Below are 23,044 nucleotides of genomic sequence, written 5' to 3' on the forward strand. Positions count from 1 at the left end.
CACATGCAACAGAAATCCCACATGTATGACATGATTTATCGATGGGAAACATCTGGAAAGCAGAAGCCACTCTTATCTTTTCATCCCACAATTTGCCGGACACATTCTTTAAGTCTCCATGACGCCTAAGCATGGGTCAGTAGATGCTGAAATTTCCCCCAAACCCAGGGTAACCAAGCTCCTTAAGTTGTATACCTTGCTAACCTTACTTTTTTCATCTTTTATGACCAAAAGTTTTGTCCTTTGGTATGTTTCAAATCTTAATGTGGTATTTAAAATGGAAAGATGAAAGAAGCTGGAAGTTGGGCTTGATTAAAGACTCATGATCAGTTTTCTCCCAATGGCGCTAAGCCAGTTTGATATTCATATACCAATTTAGAATTAATTCAGAAACATTTCTGGCAACTCTCAGGTTCCTGCCAATTGGCATAAAGTGCTCCTAAATCAGATTTTTTGATACAGCCTTACATGTTCGGAATTTATACTCAATTATATTTGTTCCCTGTTCATTATTTATTTTCTCTCTGTGCATCTTCCATTTTTAAATGTCTGTGTGTGATATTCTCTTGCTGGCAAGATCATCCCCAACCTTATTTCCCCCAAGGCAGCATCCTGTGAAGAAGCTCCCAATTTGGGCTTAAACAATGGTCAGTAATGGAATCAGACACTGTAGGGTTGTAGGTTAGTTCTCAGTATCTTCCTTAATCACCCTAACCACTGCGTCTCAGAGAGACTAGGTTAAAGACTTCAGATGTGACGAGAAGCTATCCAAGGGAAGATTGGGATATGTAGTAATAAAAAGAATTAATATTTATATAGCGATTTAAGATTTACAAATCACTTTCCTCACAATGATTCTATAAGATGAGTTTCGGAGGAGGAAATTCAGACAGAGAGGTCAAATGACTTCCCTTGCATCACACAGCTAGTTAGTATAGGAGCCATGATGTGAACCCAAGGGTTCTAATCCTCATATGGGGCCGCCAGGAGTAGAAGGAAGTGGATCTACCAGCTAGTACTAAATAGATTCCTAGCCATACAATCAAGTCTGAAAACAACAGCCTTCATTCTCAAAGCAAAAGGGAGCATGGTCCCTTTCCACTTCCACGCAAATCCTTTGGACCTCCTTTTGTGACATATTTTCTAGTAGATTGTAAGTTTCTTGAGGAGAGGGACATTTTATCCTATCTTTGTCTTTGCATCCCTAGCACTTAGCAGAGTGCTTTGCAGGTAGTAGATCTTAATCAATTTTGCTCAAAATAAATTTGGGCTGCTCTTAGTCAGTTAATCAATAAGTTATATTTGGAACTGTGATTTCATTGGTGTAGAGGGCTCCTGTGACCAAGGTCAACTCTCTGTCTACTACCTCATGCTACTGTTAACAATAAGCATTATCAAAGCACCTGCTATGTCTGGCTCCATACTAAGCACTAGTGATGCCAAAACAAAGGTGATGGTGGTCTCTCTCTCAAGGAGCTGTTAACCTGATCTCACCTAAGTACAACTGTTGGAGGAGAAAAGAGAATGGAGGTGGAACAAATATATAGTAACCACAGTTCCTCACTGATCACTTCCCCTACTACCATGAAGCCATGACCATTGTCCAGAGAGTTAAGGTCTCATTTCATTAAGTCAACACACATGGACAACATAGCTGGTTGGAAATTTGACAAGAGTAGCTACAACCAGGTTGAGATGGGTTTCAGTTTGGTTCGGTCTGCGTTATACTGATTGCCCAATTTGGCTGATTTTGTGCATATCATGAAGTCAGTCTGTTACTTGGATGGGCACATTCTCATATTGACCCTGAACTGATTCAATGGCACAGCAGGACTTGGTTGTTTTAACCTTATAAGCCTGGGATAACTGAAGCATGGTGGGTGCTATGAAGGACTCCACAGCTGATCACCCACACAGTTCCTCACCGATCATCCTTCCCATGCCACAACTTTCTAGTTTCAAAACCTCCATCATTGGAAATCATATTTCTGACTCACTAGCTCATCCTGGTCCCGCATCTCCCTCCCCACATCGCTGAATCACTAACAAAAAAAGGACCAGATTCTGAGACAGGAAGCAGCCCTTCACCTGGAATGTAAGGCAGTCCCCCCAAAAACCCAGCAGACACCTAGACCTTACAGAAATGTATGTGCTTTGCGAAAGCCTTTAACGTAGTGATTCTGAGAGATCCTAGCCCTCATGAGAAGAAGCAGTTGCCTGGGAAGGATATTTTAACAAACAACTGAACCTAATAGATCTGTAAATCAGATGTAAATCCTCACTGCCCAAGTTACGGAGAGAACTTCCTTCTTTTGTTTTGTTTATTGATGTTGTGAGAACTTGTTTTGTTTCACTCTCTCTGAGGCCAGTTTTACATTCGTTCAGGCATTCAGGCATTCATTTCTCCTGAACATTTAACTTCTGAAATTAAGGGGCTAGAGTCAAGAGGGGCCTCCTTTGGCAAGTGAGAAAACTGAGGGAGTCACAGAGGGAAAGAATGACTTTCCTAAGGTCACAGTACTGATTAGCATCCAAGCCAGGACTAGAATTCATGTCTCCTTCCTCTTGGTTCAGGTCTTGTTTTACAGAACTACAAGACTTAAGGCATGAACTTAAACCTTAAAGAAGAGCAGGATTTGACTTGTTTGGGGTTACTCCAGAATGGAGAATTTGAATCAAAAGGTAAACATTATAGGGAGACTGTTTTCCCCTCAATATAAAGAAGGCATCTTTTTCACTTTGAAATTTTCAATCACAGAACAAGCTTGTCAGGAGATAATGGAGGGTTTCCATCAAAAGCTGGATGTCTGGGGCACTACAGAGCCAATTTCTACATAAGATGCAGCTTTGGGCCAGATTGGTCCATCAACTGGCCTTTATTAAGTACCTACTATGTGCTGACAGCTTACAGCAGCTAGTTGGGTGCAGTGGTTAGAGAACTGGGCCTGGAGTTAGGAAGACTCCAGTTCAAATCTGTCCTCTAACAACTTATAAGGTGTGTATCCCTGGGCAAGTCACTTAAACCTGTATGCCTCAGTTTCTTCATCTGTAAAATGAGCTGGAGAAGGAAATGGCAAAACATCTTTGCCAAAAAAAAAAACCCAAATGGAGTAATGAAGAGTCAGACACAACTGAAAGACAACTCAACAACTATGTGCCAGGCAATGTGCAAGATACTGTCAGTACAAAGACAAAAAACCCTGCTTCTATTCTACTGCCATGACTGATGACTAAGTCATCGAAAGAACTTTCAAGATTTGTTCAGTCATCAAATACAGGATGAAGGGTAATAGACTGGTTCAAAGACTGAAAACAATGAACCCAACCACACTGCAGAAGAAGGATAGAAAGAATGGTTAACCCCTTCCTCCCCAAAGATCTGCCATCCTCAGCTTTGAGGTCTAATTAAACAAGGTTACAACTCTCAGATCAGCCTGGATTTGGGGGTTTTTTTTAACCCATTGTCCAGATCTGGAGTAAGTACAACCCATCTCCCCAAAGGAATAAAACCTAGTGTGGTGTATGGATGGGAAAGTCTTATTGAGTAGAACTATGATCCTAAGGTCTCAGATGATAAGCTCTCAGCTTCAGCTTTTTCTAGAAACCAGAAAAATAGAGCAGCAAATGGAATTGTGACTTTGGACTTGTAGGAGTTAAGCAAAACATTTTAGATGCATTAATTTGGGATACTTTTTTCTTCTCATCGTCTGTCCTTTGTATTCCAGATACTCTGGGGAGGAGAAAGTAACCGACCTTAAGTTGGGTGTCATTATGATGCTATTCTCATTATTATAAAATTATGTTGATCTGAGGCACCTCTATATAGGGTTTGCCTAAAGAAATAAAATGGAAAGTAGGCAAAAAAATAGCATAGCTTATTGTCCCTCTTGAGCATTAAAGACTAGCCAGAGGCATTGTGCAGTAGTGGATAGAGATGTAGAGTTGGGGTCAGGAAAACATGGGTTCAAATTCTGCTTTAGATAAGTTGCTTAACCACCCAGGGCCTCAGTTTCCTCAGTACAATAATTAGGTTGGACTCATCATTCTCTGTGGTTGCTTCCAGCCCTGAGCGTATGATCCAATAATCCTAGGGATGCTGTTCAGGAGCTAGCACCTGTTATGCTCAAGGAGGGGGAAAGATTTTAGAAGGGAGAAATTGAATTGATATTATGCCTGGGAGACAGGTCCCCCACATATGAGACTCAACCTAGCAGTGAGACCATACAGTAAGATGTGGCTTGGGCAGAAGAGATGGCTTTGGAATCAGGATGACTGTTCTAATCTGATTTCTGACACTGGGACTATAACCTTGGGGACAAGTCATTCAAATCTTTGAGCCTCGGTTTTGCTCATCTATTAAATATCTGTAAATATCTCTCAAGATAGTTTGAGAGATATCTCAGGTCCCATACAGTTCTACCACCCACCTACAGGATTATAGATTTAGAGCTGTAAGGGATCCCAGGGACCAAAGAGTCTAATTCCCTTCTCCTGTGGATGAGAAAAGTGGGACAAAGACAAGTTACGTGGTTTACTCAGTGTCTGACAGGTAGTAAGTGTCTGAGGCAGGATTTGAAACCAAGTTTTTCTGACTCCAGACCAGATACTCTATCCACTACCCCATACTGCCTCTAACATATAGGTGGCCTTATCAATAAACTTCCTAAATTCACTTTAGACAAGATGCGGGTTGGATGATGTAATATGTTTCTCATTTTAAGCTCACTTCCTGAATTCATCTCTGTCATCTCCTCTGGGGTGATGTTACATTCAAAGGCAGCTGTTCAAACATTTGGTAAACATACTTTACCATCTTAAATATTTATTTTTTGTCAGAATTTTTAAAGCACCCATGGATATGAAGTTGTGCGTTAAATTGCTTCTCACTTGGTCTAGAATGTTTTCATCTCATTTCCAAGGTCAGATGGTCTTAACAGAAAGACAACGTACACACAATCTGTTACACGACAAGGCAGAATGTGCAGCACAGGAAGTCAAGTCGAATCATTCTCATGCAGGGATTGTGAATTTCGCAGAAACGTAGCTCATCCGAAACCAGAGTGAAGTCTCTCCAAACTTTCCAATCCTAGAAGAGGGATCGAGGTGCCCTGGTCACATCAAGGGAACACTTCACATGAAGGACATAGTAATGGATTAGAGGACTATGGCAACCAAAGTGGGCTAGAAAGAATCCTGGATCAGTGGGGCAGGGGTAGATGAACAGGTGGAAAGAGCAGTGTCTAATTCGAAAGCTAGGGAGAATTTGGTAGTTGGTGGCTCCTCAAGGGAATGTATTGCAAGAAATGATTGAAATGTGCATAGGACTCCAACCATCCATGGAAACATTTATTTTGGTGACTGAATGCTTATGCATACCCAACATCTTCTGGAGAACAAAATCTCAGTGGTCAGTGATTCCCAAAAAGTGGAAAATGAATCAGTTTAGCTTAATCCTACCAGAACCTGGCAAAGGGAAATAGTAGCAAGCTAATTTGTGTTGCCATCTGAGGACAGGATGACCCAACGTGTAAAGCAGAAATAACCCCATTGTGCAATTTTTCTTAAATTGTATTTCTTAATGTATTACTTTCAAAACTAGTAGAAAATATCCTGGGGTGAGGAGGAGGTTTTATATATATATATACATATATATATACGTATATATATATGTATATATATATATATATATATTCTTTCATAAGAGAACATTTTCAGGGCTAGGTTAGGCAGTAGAGGACAAGATAATGGTAGAGATTTATAAGGAGGGAAAGGGAGAATCTAGAGATTTTGAGGGTCCGTGTGATGTGATTGAGTGATCAGTTCTCCACATAGGTGTCAATTCCTTAACCTTCAGTCTGTGTCATCCTCTTCTCATCCAGGTGATGCAGCAAAGACAGTGCTAGACTTGGAGTCAAATCTGATCTTAGAAGCTTACTAGTTATGTGAGTCTGAACAAGTCATGTAAAATCCATCTACCTCAGTTTCCTCATCTATAAAATAGGGATATTAATAGCACTTTGCCTCCCAGCATGGTTGTGAGGACCAAATGAGTTAGTATCTGTAAAGGACTTTGCAGACCTTTAAACCTTAAGTATATACTAGCTACTATTGTTATCAATAAACTCCAATGGATTCCTATTGCCTTTAGCATAAAATGTCAGCTCTTCTGTGCAGCTTTTAAAGCCCTTTACAACCTAGCTCCAGACTACATATCTGTCCTACTCATACATTACTCCTCTTTCTTCACTCTACAGTCTAGACCAGGGATGGGAAACCCTTGGCCTCAAGGTCACATGTAGCCCTCTAAGTCCTCAAGAGTGGCCCTTTGCCTGAATCCAAACCTCATCCAAGGGCTGGACCTGAGGATCTAGAGGACCACATATGGCCTCAAGGCCAAAGGTTCTGCACCCCTATCTAGATTCTAGACAGACTGACCTTCTGTCTGTTGCTTACACACAGCTCCCTTCCCCTTTTTCTGTGCATTTACAAGGGCTTTCCCTCATATCTAGAGAACTCTGTCTCCATCCCAGTACCTTTTAGAATCTTTCTTCCTTGAAAACTCAGCTCAAGCTCTGTAGAAACTTTATCTAACCCCTCAACCTCTGATGCCCCCTTCTTTAATCTATCTCATGTTTGTTTTGCATTTATTCTGCATACAGTTATATGAAGTAATGCCCAGAACTTAGGAGATGCTCCATAAATACTGATTGATTGATTGATTGTATATACCTGTGTTATTTCCCCGGATAGAATGGAAGGCCCAAGAGAGCAGGGATTGGCTCAGTTTTGGTTTTATATCCCAATGTTTAACATAGCTTCCAGCAAATCATAGACACTTAATACTTGCTGGTTGATTGACTGCTCAACCTAAGTCACTCCAAACCCCCTCTTATGTAGATTAGGAAACCAAAGCCTAGAGAGTTTGTGCAATGATCCTAAGCTCACATAAGCAAACAGTGATAGAATCCAGACACAAATCCAGATCTTTGAACTCCAAATTGCAATTATTTTTTCACCCCAAGGGGATAGAAGAAAACCTTCACCCTAAATCCATGTCCTACATAAGAGATTATGCATATGGAGTTTCAGTTATAGTCCTCATATATGAGATAGCGTCTTGCCGCTCTTTGGGCTGTAAAGCTTAGGTCCCTTCCGGCGAATATGCGAGAGAAAAATGATTTCTCTTGAAGGAAAATGATTTCTCTTGGATGGGCTCCTTTGTTACCTTCCCTTCCAAAATCTGTTCTCTCCTCTGTGGAGCTGTTTACAAAGCTGGTGTTGCTCTCAGCAGGGTGCTTATTTGCTTTGTAAAGAAGTCCTTAATTGAAAATATGTTTGTCAATACATTTCACACTGTATTACTTCTCACACACCTAGCCATTATCTTTTGAGTTAAAACCCATAATTTATCCAATGAAAATGAACAGCTAACAGCCCAAAGAGAACCTGATTAAGGCAATAGGATAATGAGTAGAATTAAGCAGTATTTTGGGGCAGCTATGGAAAACTTTAAAATGACCTGGGGGGTGGAGGAATCTCTTGGTGCAATCAAGCTTCTTGCTCCCAGACTTGATAGCCTTTTTAGACAGAATTTGATGGGTAGTATGCAATGTGTGGCTTGGGTTGTGTTACCTGCTGTTAGACACATTCTTTGGCTTAGCAATGCATCTCTTCCTGGGATTCGATTCAATTCAAAAGGCACATATTCAGTGCCTGCTCGGTGCAAGGTACTCTTCTAAGTACTGGGGATGCAAAGAAAGGAGCGCAAAATGGTCCTTATACTCAAAAAGCTTCCATTCTAATGGAGGGAAGACAACAGGCAAAATGAGAAAATTGGACCAAATGGTCTTTTAAGTCCCTTCCTATTCTAAAGCTATGATGCCTTGATCATAGATATGTAAAGACACATTAATTTCTGGAACCAGGGTGGAGAATTTTAACATCAGAGAGGAATCAGGAAAGGGGTCATGTAAGAGGTGATCCCTTGAGTTGTGTTTTGAAGGGAACAAGGGATTCAATGAGAAGAAAGTGACAGGGGAGAGCCTGCAGACAAAGGGGACAACAGCCTGTGTAGAAGCACCAAGGCAGGAAACAGAATATCACAAAATGGTCCAGCAGGTCAGTTTGATTAAAATGTAAAGTGGGCAAGAGGGAGGAATGAACAATTATCTAGAAAAGTGGGTGGCAGTTGGTGAGAGAAATACTTTGGATCAGTTGATAGATATTTCTGTGCAGTGGAGTTTTACACTCAATATACAGTTACCTTAGGTTTTTTTTTTAATCTATTACATCGATTGTAGACAGACAGACAGACAGATAGATGGATGGATGGATAGATGATAGACAGATAGATAGATAGATAGATAGAAAGATAGATAGATAGATAGATAGATAGATAGATAGATAGATAGATAGATAGATAGAAAGATAGGTAGGTAGGTAGGTAGGTAGGTAGGTAGGTAGGTAGGTAGGTAGGTAGGTAGGTAGGTAGATGATATATTCTATAGAGTATTTGTTTTCTCTATTTTTAGAGGCAGCTGGTAGCACAGTGGATAAACTGCTGGGTCTGGAGTTGAGAAGTCTGAGTTCAAACCTAGCCCCAGAGGCTTCCTAGCTGTGTAACCCCAGGAAAGTCAACCTTATTTGCCTCAGTTTCATCAACTGTAAAACGGGGGTGTAATAGCACCTCCTTCACAGGAAGCAAATGAGATAAGAGTTCAAAGTGCCTGGGCACACAGTAGGCGCTATATAAATGCTTATTTCCTTTTAACATATGTGTGCATATACATGTATGTATCAATACACGCACATACACCAGGATAAAAGAACATAAAGGAATTATTTATATTTATTAACAAGGTAGTACAGTGGATAAAGTACAGGTCCTGGACTTGGGAGAATCTGAGTTCAAATCCAGCCTCAGACACTTACTGACTGTGTGACCCTGGGCAAGTCACTTAACCCTATTTAGCTCAGTTTCCTCCTCTGTAAAATGATCTGGAGAGGATAATAATAAATCACTCTAGTATCTTTACCAAGAAAACCCTGAATTGGTTCACAAAGGGTTGGGCACAACTGAAATAATTGAACAACAATATTAAGTATAAAAATTCCAATGAACAGATATGTGTAGTATCATAAACAGTTGGACATGCCTGAAACAAATAAACAACAAAAACATGGTATCACAGGTTTTGAACAAGAAGGAAGCTTGGAGGTCATCTAGTTCATATGAGGAAACTGAGGCCAGAAAAGTAAATTTATGGCAAGGTCACAGAGGTAGTGAGTGGCAGAGCTAGGATCTGAACCCAGTTTGACTTCAGATCCAGTTCATCTCCCACTGCACTTTCACCTGTAAGTGACTGACTTTTTATCCTCAATCCCCCCGCCCTCAGGTTTCTCCAACTGGCATAACAAAGGATTCTGTCTAAATGACTTATTTTCTCATTAAATTTCCCATTTGATGAAATACTGAGCTCCACAAATAATTCTCCTAGTTGGATTTGGATTTTCTTTCTAGTAGGATCTGCAGAGGATACTCCCAAGGTCTGCAAGTCAATTTCATGCCTCTTTGTACTTGGGCTTCTCCACTTCTCAGATGAATGGTCCTGGTACTTTCCCTAAAGACTTGATCTTGGTGTTGACCTTACTTTTAATCACACCGTTCCTGTCCCCCCCATCCCTTAGCTATCATGAGAAGCACATATGATTTGCCTTTCTATTAGGGAAAAAGTTTCACTTCTATATAAAAATCATCTTTCTCCACTTCCTTAGATAACAATGGCATACACACATGCACACTCACATATGCACGTGGGCGCGCACGCACACACACACACGCACCACTGTAGTAAGTAGCTGTGTACATGACCTTCTATTGTGAACTTTCACCCAAAACCTCCACAGAATTCAAATGAAAAATACACTCATAAATATAGACCATTGCAAGAAAAAAATGCCATTTCCAAATGATATGACTATTTACTGATGAGTAAATAATATCCCTCCAGACATATCTGGGAAATCGTCGACAACAAATGTCCGTAGATATCCCATAAATATTAATATTACTGTGGATTCAGAACTGGAAGGGATATTAGAGGTCCTCTAGTCTACTCACTCTTTTTACAGAAGAGACCACAAAAGTTCAGAGAGGTTGAATTGTTTGCCCAAGACCACACAGCTAATAAATGACAGAGCTGGGATTCTGTAACTCCATATTCAGGGCTCTTCTTTGTACAAAGGGCAAGAAATGCTCTACCCTCCACCATAATTCTGGGTGAATTAATTTAACTTACTGTCTCTTGGCTTTTTGGAAATAATTGAGATTGCCAGTTACCTAAATGTCAACCCTCATTTGTCATTGCTTATACTTTCTGTCCTGTTGGCACGGCTTCTTCAGAACCCCAGTTTCTAATTTCAAGAATGTTTTTTATCATTTCATTCATGTGTTCTTTTTGCCCTTTATTGCACCTTTCTCTTTTTTTCTGTTCGTATTCATCATTCATCCAAAAGTTTGCTAAAGAGTGGGTAAGTGTATTGAACATTTTATTTTTTTAATCACATTGTTATCTTCTTAGCTAAGAAAATATAGAACAACTCAGATGAATATACGATGGGTGTAATGAATGCAAAAGAGTTGGCATATGACTTTTTTTTTAAATTGAAGTCACACTCCCTTCTCTTCTCCAATCTACGCTTGGCATTTATAACAGATTTTTATTTGCGCTGGGGTGTTTTGGGGTTTTGCCTGTTTGTCTAACATCCCTATTTTAAATTAACAGTAGTGAAAATGAGTGAGAGAAAGGGAAAAAAGTATCATCGATTTCTGTTAGGTGTTTTGATTTACTATCCATCCAAATATACCCCTACAGAAACATGGACCCTGAGCTGTTCCTCCAAAGAAAGATTTGGACAATCAAAGGGTCAATGTCCCAAGATCATAGTATCATAGCTCTTAGAATAGGTTTAAAACCTTAGAAATCAGTCTTAGAGCTGGAATGAATTTTAGATATTATTTAACCTAACCTTCTATTTTTACAGATAAGGGAATAGAGGTCCAGAGAGATAAAGCCAGTTCCCCAGTGTCACAGGGAGTAAGGAAGTGGGGGAGGGAAATTTTAAATCTGGGTCTGGTAACTCCAAATTTAACATTCTTTCCCAGTCACTGCACCATGAGAACCTCAAGGAGCTTGGTCGTTTGAGACCTTGGGTCCTCAAGGTTTTGCAGCTCAGGTATTAGTTATAGTATCCATTTCCCAAATGGCTTCCAAAGACCCCTTTTCATCTCCTCGACTAGTCTTTCCATTGTGCTTTGTATCTTCCAAACTCTAAGCTACCCTTCATAGTGCTAGTCCGCTAAGTCATTTACACATCATTTGTAAATGTGTGTGTCTGTCTCCTCAGTATCAAAGTCAGGGAGAAGCTTGTATGAGAATGAGTTAGTCAGATAATTTTAAAAGGGCTTTAGAACTCCCTCCATCAAAAGTTCTCAAGTCAAGGAGTCAGCAAAGCTGTTTGGTAAAGCCCAATATAAAGATACTTTCTGAGCTAGCCTTTATTTTTAAATCATATTTTATAAAAGCAACTGATTACTGCCGTGCCATCACTTATGGAGCAAGCTAATATTTGTCTCTTTGTATTTTTTTTCTTTAGCATCAATACCATTCAAAAATAGATGAACTAATTGAAGAAACTGTTAAAGAAATGATAACACTCTTAGTGGCAAAGGTAACCTTCTGCACCAGGTGAAATGTGGCATCACGAATATCCTCCTTTTTTATTTTCCATTCCTGCATTTCCATTAAAATGTCACACATTAAAAAAAGTTGAGCCGGCTAGTTGAATAGCTCAGGAAACGAGATGCCTGTGCGTCACCAAGTGCCTCGGCTCAGAGTGATTTTCCTAATGATTAAAAGGAACTGTGTGAAGACAAATGGTTGAACTGGCATATGTTAACCTAATAGGAACGCATCCCCAAACGCCACATGCGGTGACATGGAAATTGTTTTTCCAAGCTGACAAAGTTCGGTTTTAGAGCAGCAAAACTTCCACACTAATACAGAAGGCTGCCATCATGAAAAGCCCCCATTCCCTTCTAGTTTCAGATGCAGAGAGAGCCATAATAAAGCATAAAAGTCAGATAAAGCTATTTCAGTCCTCCTCATGAATTATAGAATTTGAGCTAAGTGAAACCAAGAGAGAGACAGGGAAAGCATTTATATTTGCCAGTGGGAATCTTCAGCTTCCTGAAATTACTGATAAAAATGCAAATAAAAATAGATTGGATTAAACATAGCACTAATGTGGAACATTAAAGCTGTTTTGCACTGTTTTATTAAAAAAAGGATATTGAATATTATCGTGTGCTCTGCATGTTTCGATAATATTGTGTCACTTTGCATTTCAGTAGCATTTCATATTTGCAATCACATAATCAATGAAGAGAAAGCCGGATAAGTCAAATATTTGTGTGTAGAGACAACAGAATCTCTTTTCCAGATGGCTGGAATTAGATAATAGAACTTTATAAAAAAAAAAATACCCACGAAGTTCATTCCCTGCTTAAATATAGATATTTTTTCAGACCAGGTTTCTGTTGTCAGACTATCTTGATCATGATTATGGACTATGGTGGACAAAAACCACTTATGTTTCTTTTTCATTCGTTGCCATTGCAGTTTGTCACAATCCTGGAAGGCGTGCTGGCCAAATTATCCAGATACGATGAAGGAACTTTATTCTCTTCTTTCCTTTCATTTACCGTGAGTAGTGATTGTCTTTCTCTCTTATTTTCTCAGTTTTTTCTCCTCCTCCTCTTCTTCTTCCTTCACGCATATTTTATAGTATTAGAAAATTTAACACTCTGGTCAATTTCCAATTAGCCACATGGATAGTGAGAAAGAGTAACACTAATCTAAGATAAAATGGTCAGAGAGCATTTAAGTTTTTGTATTATACATATATATATGCACATATACATATGCGTATGTATATATACATGTGAATACATATAATGTCTCTATATACACATGTATGGATATATATGTAGAAATATATCATATATGCATAATAATAATAGCTCACATTTATTCTTTTATATACAGCACATAGTGCTTTTTCTATCTCATTTGTTCCTTACAACAACCCTATGATGTAGTGTTTTCCCTAGTTTATATATAGAAGCAAAAGAGTGTGGTAGATGATACCTGGATTCAAATCCTGAGACAAATATGAATATGTATATTTAATATGTATATGTATATTTAAATCTTGACTGAGACTCACACTATGTGATCCTGGTTACTTAAAGTCCCTTAGGCAACTGCTTCGGACTTAGTGAATTCCTTACACTGTAGAAATCATAGACTTGTCTCTAGAAGAGGAAACTGAGGCTTGACTAAGGTAAGCCACGTGCCCAGCATCACACATCTAGCAAGTGTCAAAAGCAGGTGTCAGATCAAGGCTTTTCTGATTTTAAGTTCAGCATTGCCTGCATGTGTGGGGAGGAGGGGGAGCAAAAACGTACTTTCCTATTGATAATTCAATTTTCCTTAGGTGATAAATAAGTTTGTATTCCCCGACCATACATGAAGCATAGGACAGAGGATCAGACAATTGGAGTTACAGTCTTTGCTCTGCTACTAGCTTACTGTGTGACCTTGAACAAGGAATCTCACTTTGCTGTGATTCGGTTTTTCTTGAATATAGGATTAAATTGGCTGATCTCTATAGAACCTTCCAGTTCTAACGCTCGTTGCTTCTTTTTTTCTAACTAGCTGTACAAATATGGGCAAACCCTCATTGCCAACATTAATGGAAAGAATATTGGATGTGAAATCAAAAGAGCTCTGCTATTTAGTGTCTCTATGACCATAGACAAGGGTCCCATGACCTGGGAATTGTCAGTACTTCAGTTTTCTTCACTCAGATCCCTTAATGAGGCAGCATGGATAGGGCAATGGATTTGGAGCTGGGAAGACCAGGGTTCGAGATTCACCTCAACCACTTATGAGCTGGATAATCCAAGACTCTTTCCAGTTCTAAAATAATGACATCTGACAGTTTTGAAGAGCTGGAAGGCAAATGAACCTCATCCATACCCTTGGATTCAGGACACACTGGGGAAAGAAATAAGATAGAATTCTATTTTGTTTAGTATGGAAGAACTGAGAGAACAATAAGTTAATATGTCCATGGAGTTCAAAACATTTTCTCTGGAAAATCCCCCAAAATGTGTCACCTGTAGTATCTTGTGATTTTGATTGGTTGATACAGAGGTAGCCACCTGAGCTTTTGCATCATGTTGGGGATTAGTTTTTCATATGGCAAACACTTTTATTTAAAAATGCACTTGAATAAGAAAAATATTCTGTCCACTCTGAGATAGAATTCTATATAAGGAGGACCAGATTAGTTAGTCCCCATTTAAAGGAGTCTCTTTTCCCAAAACAGCAAAAAAATTAGAAGGCAGCCTCATGACAGACACCTCTAGCTTGAAAAGTGCTATGGTGATGCTCTGATTGAATGAGGGGGTGGGACCTAAGCCCAGCATGTTCAGTTGAAAGGAAATTTAGAAATCACTTAGTCTAGTCTCTGGAAACTGAAATTCAGGGCAAGGGGAGGGAGTTCAATTTCCCAAAGGTCATACAAATTACCATGGTCCCTTCTAAATTTCAATTCAATAAGCCTATTATTCTAACAAGCTGGGCAACTCCTTTAACTTCCTCATACAATAAACTAAAATACTAATTTTGCTTTGCTTCAATGGGCCAAATTCTTGACTACTGATTTTTTAAGTTAAAGTTCCTTCCTTGTCATTTACAGTACCTAGGACGTAGTAGGGGCATAATAAATTGATTAAGAGTCAGTCAACGAGCATTATTAAAGGCTCTGTACTAAGCACTGGGGATCCAAAGAAAGACAAAAACAGTTCCTGCCTTTGAGCAGCTTACATTCTCCTCGAAGAATCAACAAAGAAATAACTAGGTATACATAATATATTTTCAGAGTAGATGGAAGATAATATGGCACTAGCAACTGGGAGACTGGGAAACATCTCCTACAGAAGGTAGAATTGGAGCTGAGTCTTTAAGAGGGACAGGAAATGAAGTGATGGGGATGAAGAGGGAGAGATTCCAGGACAGCCAGTACAAAAACATGGTGATGGGAAATGGAACATGAAGATATGCAAGAAACAGCAAAGTCAGAGTAGTTGGATTGTGCAGAGGGTAGAGGCAAGTCAAACATGCAGGCTAGAAATGGAAGAAGGGGCCATTGTGAAGAATATCAATCTCCAAGCATAAGACTTTACATTTAATCCTAGAAACAATAGGGGGCCACTGGAGTTTATTGAGTTGGAAGGTGACATGATCAGATCTATGCTTTAGGATATTCATTTTCATGGCTGAATGGAGAATAGATTGGGGTGGGAAGAGGAGTCAGTCTGCTCTGTTTGTCTGTCTAGCTCTCTGGACATAGGTTCCTCAACTTAGCCATATCAGTGATTTTCCTTTCCTAGTTAAATCCCTCTCATATAGCATGCAAATGTTGACCAGCATCTGCATAGAGACATGTCTTTACAATTCCTTATAATTTGCAGTCACCTTTTCTATCTCCATGTCAGTGTTATACCAGCACAGCAGAGTGTCACCCTCTTGTAGTGCAGGGTTGTTAAGGGTTTCCCCCATTCTGAGTTCAATTTCATAAGTATTTTTGTGCACCTCCATGCATTCAGCACCTTGGAGAACACCCTGGAACTTGTGCTACACTTGCTTCTGTCTTGAGGCGCTTACAGTAATAATAATAAAACATGAATTTCTTTACATGCATTTCTTCTTCCTGACAACTTTGCCAGGGTAGGAAGTAAAGTATTATCTCCATTTTAAAGATGAGAAAACTGAGGCTTAAAAATTAAAGTGCCCCATCTAAAATCACAAAGATAGCACAAGGTTAGAGTGGTCCCTGAACCAAGGTCTGTTGACTCCATGCTCAGTATTCTTCATACAATATTTCTTTTCCCCGCCTCCCTTCTCCCACCCTGTGCATGATTTACTCTGTGGTTCAATGCAGACTTCTTTGGGTGGGGGGGTGAAGGTGGGGGAGAAGTCTGTTAGGCCATAGAGAAAAATGGGAATATTTTCCTTTCCTCTCCATCTGCATTGCCTCGTCTCTTGAAGAGAGGGCTTTGGAAGGGGGAGGGATATGTGCCATAGCTTCATGCCAGCATGTGAAAAGTCCCAATGCACCCCCTTCTCTCCTCTCGCAGAAGCCCTGTCATCGGCAGCCCGGGAACTGGTAGAGGCAGCCGCCACCTTTCAGATGTGCCTTTCAGAAGATCGGCTCAGTTGGGGGATGCTCTAATTAGCAATTCTCCTCCTGTTTCCCTTGCCTGTGAGATGCACTTCTCTGGAGTCTGCTTACTCGTGAGGGTCCTTTGCATTGTGATTAGGCTAGCATTATTCTTTCCCCAAGCACAAGGAGAGGGGAAGAGTAAGGCTCCCCTACCCTTCTCCCCCAGGTTAAGGAAGATCCTTTTCCCAACTCTTGTCATGTATGAAGAAAGAAGTCAGTTCAGATTCTGCCCGAATTTCTGGGAACTCACTAAGTACCAAGGTGTCTCTATTTATTTGGAGATTCTGTTTATAGTTGCCCTGGAGAGGACATACACCTACACCCAGGATGAGAGGACATGAAGGGGTAGAGATCAGTAACATTGGAGGGTAAGCCCACATCAATGAAATCCCAAATTCACAGATGTTTTGCAATACCTGTTCAGGGCTTCTGCTCAGTGAAATATACTGGAGAACAAGTGACTCTCCTCCTCTGATCAAACTATAAGAGGCATTCATTATGAGACATGGCCAACATGTTGGTTTGTTTCAAATAACTGTAGTCCTTTGTGCCAAGAGAGGGCCCTGTTGAGTGCAGGGAGGGTTAAACTAATAGAAAAAAGGGGAACTGGGCTCTAATCCCAATTCTGTTCCTAACTGGCATTTTAACATCAAATGATCTGCCTAACCTCTCCAGGTTCCATACTTCATATCTGGAAAAATAAGGGGGCTGGATTCCTTCTATCTCTAAAATTCTATGAAATTCTTTTGGTCAACATGAGTCTTCATATTGTGAGACAGCATTGAATGATACCTTCAAGGGACAAAGCCACATTTTGTCCTTAGATCTACTTCTAAAATACTTCTTAAAATATGGAGGGGGAACTGATCATCACTTCAAAGACTCTTCTAGGGAAAGGAAAAGAAAACAATGGAGTTGAGTTAATCATAGTTATGACTTTCTTTGTTACTCTAATTCTCAACTCTTTCCAAGGAAACCAGAAACCAGAGATAAGGATTGGGATCAGACCTCTAAATTCATTGGCATAGGAAAGTCCCACATGAGGAAATTGGCACCATCTCTGCAACTTAGAGTCTTAAGAGTTGCTTGGTGCACTGAAAAGTTAAGTGACTTCCCCTGCATAACACAGTTAAGTCAGGCAATCAATCTAAGCATTTCTTATGCTCTTACTGTATGTCAGTCTCTATGCTAGATGCTGGGGACGCAAAGAACGGCGTTCATTGAAATGGGGGAGACAACATGAAAACAGAGAAGCTATATATAAACTTCATGGAAGGTAATGTTGGAGGAACTGAGGGGACTGGGAAAGGACTCCTACAGAAGAAAGGATTTGAATTAAGTCTTAAAGGGAGCCAGAGATATTAAAAGTCAAAGATGAGAGGAAATATCATGCCGTGCTTGGGAAGTGCCCATGCAAGGTCATGGAGACAGGGGATAGAATGTCATTTCTGAGCTACTACAAGCAGATCAGTATAGCTGGACTGGAGAAGAGTGTTTGGAGGGGAATAAAATATAAGAAGGCGGGAAAGGTAGTAAGGAGCCAATTTATGAAAAGAATTTAATGTCAAATGGAAGCGTTTCTATTTGAACCTGGAGGCAATAAGGCAGTCACTGAAATTCATTCATCTGAAATGGGGGGTACTGGCAGACCTTTACTTTAAAAAAATCAGTTGGCAGCTAAGTGGAGGGTATATAGGAGTCTCTAACTGAGGCACTTGAGGCAGAAGATGTATACTAGAGATATTGAGATTATTTTTAAGTTTTGGCAATAAATTAGATACATGGAATGAGTAAATGTGAAGAGTCAAGGATAACACCAAGGTTTTAATCCTGGGAGATGCTCGCAGTAGTAAGAGGGAAGAAGGAAAGGTTTTTCTGGGCAAGATAATGAATTCTGTTTTGAACATATTTATTTTGAGATTCCTACAGGACATCCTTGAGATGTCCAAAAGGCAAGCAGTGATAGGGGCCTGGAGCTCAGGAGAGAAGGGAGCTAGATATATATATATATCTGGGAGTCATTTTCATAGAGACAATAACTGAACCAAAGGGGGATGATGAGATCACCCAATGAAAAATGTAGAGCAAAAAGGGAAGAGAGCTGAGCCTTAGAGGATACCCACAGGAATGAGCATGACTTAGACGGAGAACCAGGAAGGGAATTTGAGGTATAATGGTAAACCAACAGATATCAGAAGCAACACTGAACCTAGGTCTTCTTCGTACCAAGACCATCTATTACACCATGCTACAGGTTAATAAAGTCTCTGACAAATAGGACAGTAGGTAAGAATAAGACAACCCAGTGGTGGTTCTCAGCTTAAAAATAATGGGAATCTTAGCAGTATGATCTACTGTGATGAGATTTAATAGAAATTAATAGGGGAAAACTATTTTTAGATTTAAAAATTATCTTTGGAAGTATAGGATAAGGAAAGCACAGGGAATAGCTTGAGTGAATAAAATCTCAGGATTTTAATGGACTTCAAGTTCAGATATCGGGTAACAACATGAGAAGACAGCCAAATGCTAGAATGAATTGAGAATGCCATAGGCAGTTAATGGTGGAGCGGATAGAATGCTGAACCTGGAATCAGGAAGACATGAGTTCAAATTTGACCTCAGACACTTAGCCAGTTATGTGACTGGCCAAGTCATTTAACCTATTTTTCTCAGTTTCCTCATCTGTAAAATGGGCATAATAATTATAATACCTACCTAGGTGGTGTAATGGATACCAGACCTGAAATCAGAAAGACTCTTCTTCCTGGGTTCAATTCAGCCTCAGACATTTACTAGCTATGTGACCATGGGCAAGTCACTTAATCCTATTTGCCTCAATTTCCTTGGCTGTAAAATGAACTGAAGAAGGAAATAGCAAACTACTCCAGTATCTTTGCCAAGAAAACCTCATATGAGGTAATGAAGAGTAAGACCAAATGAAATAACTGAAGAACAACAACCCAGGGTATAAAGATAAAATAATATTTGTAAAGCCCCTACTATATAATAGTCACCATATAAATGTTATTTTCAGTATCCCGTTTTGAATGAAACAGCACTTATTACATAGTTACTATGCATACAACACCGTGCTAAGCTCTGGATAGAAATAGAAAAATGAGATACCCTCTGCTCTCAGTGTCTGCCCTCAGGGAACTCTCCTTCTAATAGGGGAGATACCTACAGGGTGGATGGAAAGGCCAGGTAGTCGATTTTCAGGATATATAGCAATGCCTAGGGATCAAGAGGCCCCAGGATCTGAAGGATCAGGTCATCCTTTGATTCAGTGGCAGGGAAGAAGGCAAAGCTTGATGGTCCAGTTTGGTGGAGTATAGATAGGAGATAAAGCTGCTGTACAAACATCTTTTTAAGTGTCATCTCATTTATTAACCCATATCTGTTTCTAATGACAAGCAATTTTATAGCACCAAAGACTTGGTAGTGAGAACTCTCTTTTCTAAGTTTTCTGTAGTTGTGGCTACTAAAGAATGGGGAGGGTCATCTCCAGTACCAGCAAAGTTTGGGTTTTTCAAACTTTTAAGTATTATTAGCATGTTTTGGTTTTGTCTTATGTGCATAATGTCCTGAATGAGGGAAGTGTTAGTCCAACTGTACTCTGTCCTGTATCTGGCCTGTGATGTTTGGTGATAGGTAGCACATTTCACAAATCACATTGACAAGCTGGAAAGCTTCCAGAAGAGGGCACCATGATGATAAGACAAGTGGAATCCATGCTCTATGAGGACTGGTTGAAGAAAATGGAAATTTTTCCTAGAGAAGATTCAGGGATGAAACAACTACCATCTTTGAGTATTTGAAGGACAGTCATATAGAAGGGAGGCAATTGATTCTGTTTGGTCCTCAGGGCAGAACCAGGAGCAGTCCATAAATGTTGCAGACTGAGATTTGGGCTTCTTATAAGGGAAAACACTCTAATAGAGATCCAGTATAACTTGTCTCTGGCCAAGAATCCCCTGGTTACTTTGCTAACAAGTTGTTGCCCCACTTCTTTATAAAGAGCTACAGCTATCCCTTCCACTTCATGGGGGTTAGGGGCATAGCACCCCAGTGATCTGGAAAATCCACATAAAAGTGTTTGGCCCTCTCCATACCAGAGAAGTCTTTTTTTCTTTTATGAGGTGTTACCAGTACCTGATTGCAAAATTGGGAATGCCGTTATACAATACTATACATGTATTTTATGTGTTTCTGAGTTTCTAAACTTTTTCTGTGTCTTCTGCTGGCCTTCATATATAATCTGTAGTTTCCACAAACCTCCCAAAAATTCCCATTTAATTTCTCATGCTGACCCACAATATATCGAAACTGCAATGGGGAAAGTGTTGATGTGGAAGGGAAAACTGTACAATGGGGAACAAGCAGAGGAACCATTCTACTCTAATACTCAAGACTTGTATCCCCTGAGGGAAATCTCAACTTCTTGAACCTCAGTTTCCCCATCTGTAAAATGTGGTAGTTGGACTCACTTGTCTCTGAGATTCCTTTCTACTCTAAACCTATTACTCTAGGACAGCTCTGAAGTCCCTTCAAATGCTGAAATTCTGCCATTCTGCTCCTACTAATCTGCCCTTCTCTGATAATCCATAGGCTCAGTCAAAGTCAGACATCAAGGAGAATACAGAAAGATCTTTGTCCTTCCCTGCCCCATCAACAGGCACCTCTACACTTTGCTGGAGGATGGGGTGAGGTGAGGGAGACGGGAGTTGTCTATCTGTTGAGCCATGACTAGTGATACCTAACACTTCAAGTGTAGTTTTCTCCAGTACTGTCAGGAGCCAGAAACTCATATCATGTTTCTAATTATCTGCCTCGACCCTTCTTTTTTTTCCTTTTTTTGGACAGTTTCTTCTCCCATTTTTGCCACATTGATACAGAGCTATAGCTCCATATTTTTCTAATGCTGGCAACAAGGACTTGAAATGTGATAACAGCACATCCACAGCCAAAGATTGCTTTCCTCTGATGCCTTCTGTGACATTTCATGGGACAAGACTGCCCCCTTGGTAAAAAGCAGGAAATGTCTAAGGGGAGTCACTTGCAGTCACAGAGCTTTTCCATCAGAAAAGCCATGAGAAGTGAAAGTTGAGTTTATTCTTCTGTGATTTCTTTTTCCCCTGCACCAAAGTGCCTAAAGGAATTGGACATTGTAGGATTTAGTAAATGCTAATGGTGGGAAGCAGTGACTAACAATGAATCCCACGGAGGAAGCATTCTCAACAGCCAAAAAACAAGACCACAGGAGATGGGTCAGGCGGCCTTGACTTAATTCAATCACCAGATTTAGGAACAGAGTTCTCCAGAGCAGTTACTCCTGTCAGAGGTATCAATAGAAATTCTGACACCTGAGAAAAATTCGGTACTACAAAGGGGGCATGAGAGGGATTGGAAAAGGCCATGGGGGAAGATTTCAGCTTTTTCCTCCAAAGGGCTTGGGGTAGAAAGTCCTGAGCCAAAGTCCAACCATGAGCATAGTTGAAGTAAGAGAGGGGAGACCTACCTGCCCCTCCTCAAATATCAAATGTTGCTATTCAGTCATTTCAGTCATGTCTGACTCTTCATGACCCCATCTAGGGTTTTCATGGCAAAGATACTGGAGTGTTTTGCCATTTATTTCTCCATAAATGTCAAATAGAAGAGTTCCTGTTTGATCCTAAAGTCAATGGACAATTACTAGGGTTTACTGAGCAGAGGAGAGACATGTTTAGATCTTTAGGAATATCATTTTGGCAGTTTTGTGATTGATAGATTGGAATAAGGTGAGAGGCAGACCAATAGCAGGCTATGGCAATAGTTCAACAATTTCCAACCACACTTGGAAACAAAAAGTTATATGTCTTCAAGAGACTATCCCCTTGGATGTGTCTTCTGCCACTCACCAGAGATATTTGAAAATGTAACTTTCCCCCAGCCAACTGTTGAGGAATTATACCCAGTGGACAGCCGTCTCTGAAATTCTATGACTCAGGTCTTTCCCTAAGAATGATGTAATTGGCAGTTTCTTCTGTTAACAATCGTCTGTGATAGAGTAATGATATTCTACCAGTGCTCTTGTGGGGTGATACTTAGAAGAAAATCATCTGCTATTTCCTCAAGTCCTCCTCCTCTATCACTTTCTTCCTATGAATCCACTAAGGCCATGTAGTTCAGACCTTGGGAAATGAGAAATCTTTGATGTGTCATCTTTTCTGCCCACTTCTTTCATCAGCTCTAACCCCATCTTTCAATACATGACATGTCCTTTGGGAACTTTTGACAGACAATTTTATCACCTAGTAGGACCTCCTCATTTCTGGTCCATGCCTTTAAAATGCAGCTTACAATTAACACACCTGCTGTCCAAAGAAGGCTCTCCCTAGTCACCACATCTTTCAGAAGCTTTTCAGAATACAAACCAGCCTCCAAATGGAACCCCTCGCCTTCATAACGTTTGATTGGAACAGATGAGTAGTTTTCTGAGTGAACATAAGACACAGTTTTCATTCCTTTCACTCTTGAGGTGCAGAGTGGTTGGGTCATAGAAATGACAGCTACGGACTGGGCACTTAATCAAAACATACTCAGGCTTCAAACAGAAAATAATTGTTCTGAAATTAAAAGGTAAAATTCTGTGTTGTGCTCCAAGCTCCCAGCCACACGCTGTGGAAGGCTCTGTACCCAGAGGTACAGA

At 40.1% G+C, this 23,044-nt stretch overlaps 1 protein-coding gene across 2 annotated transcripts in view; it reads left to right on the forward strand.

Annotated features, from left to right (window-relative positions):
* Positions 1-23,044, forward strand: part of CADPS (calcium dependent secretion activator) — a 544,059-nt gene that overhangs the window by 452,566 nt on the left and 68,449 nt on the right. For both annotated transcript variants that reach the window (XM_072598786.1, XM_072598785.1), the window contains 2 exons: positions 11,656-11,730; positions 12,681-12,764. In XM_072598786.1, coding sequence (XP_072454887.1) covers positions 11,656-11,730; positions 12,681-12,764 — 159 coding nt within the window. The remainder of the gene's footprint in view (positions 1-11,655; positions 11,731-12,680; positions 12,765-23,044) is intronic.

Source organism: Notamacropus eugenii, chromosome 3 (genome assembly GCF_028372415.1).
Source record: "Notamacropus eugenii isolate mMacEug1 chromosome 3, mMacEug1.pri_v2, whole genome shotgun sequence".
Taxonomy (NCBI): domain Eukaryota; kingdom Metazoa; phylum Chordata; class Mammalia; order Diprotodontia; family Macropodidae; genus Notamacropus; species Notamacropus eugenii.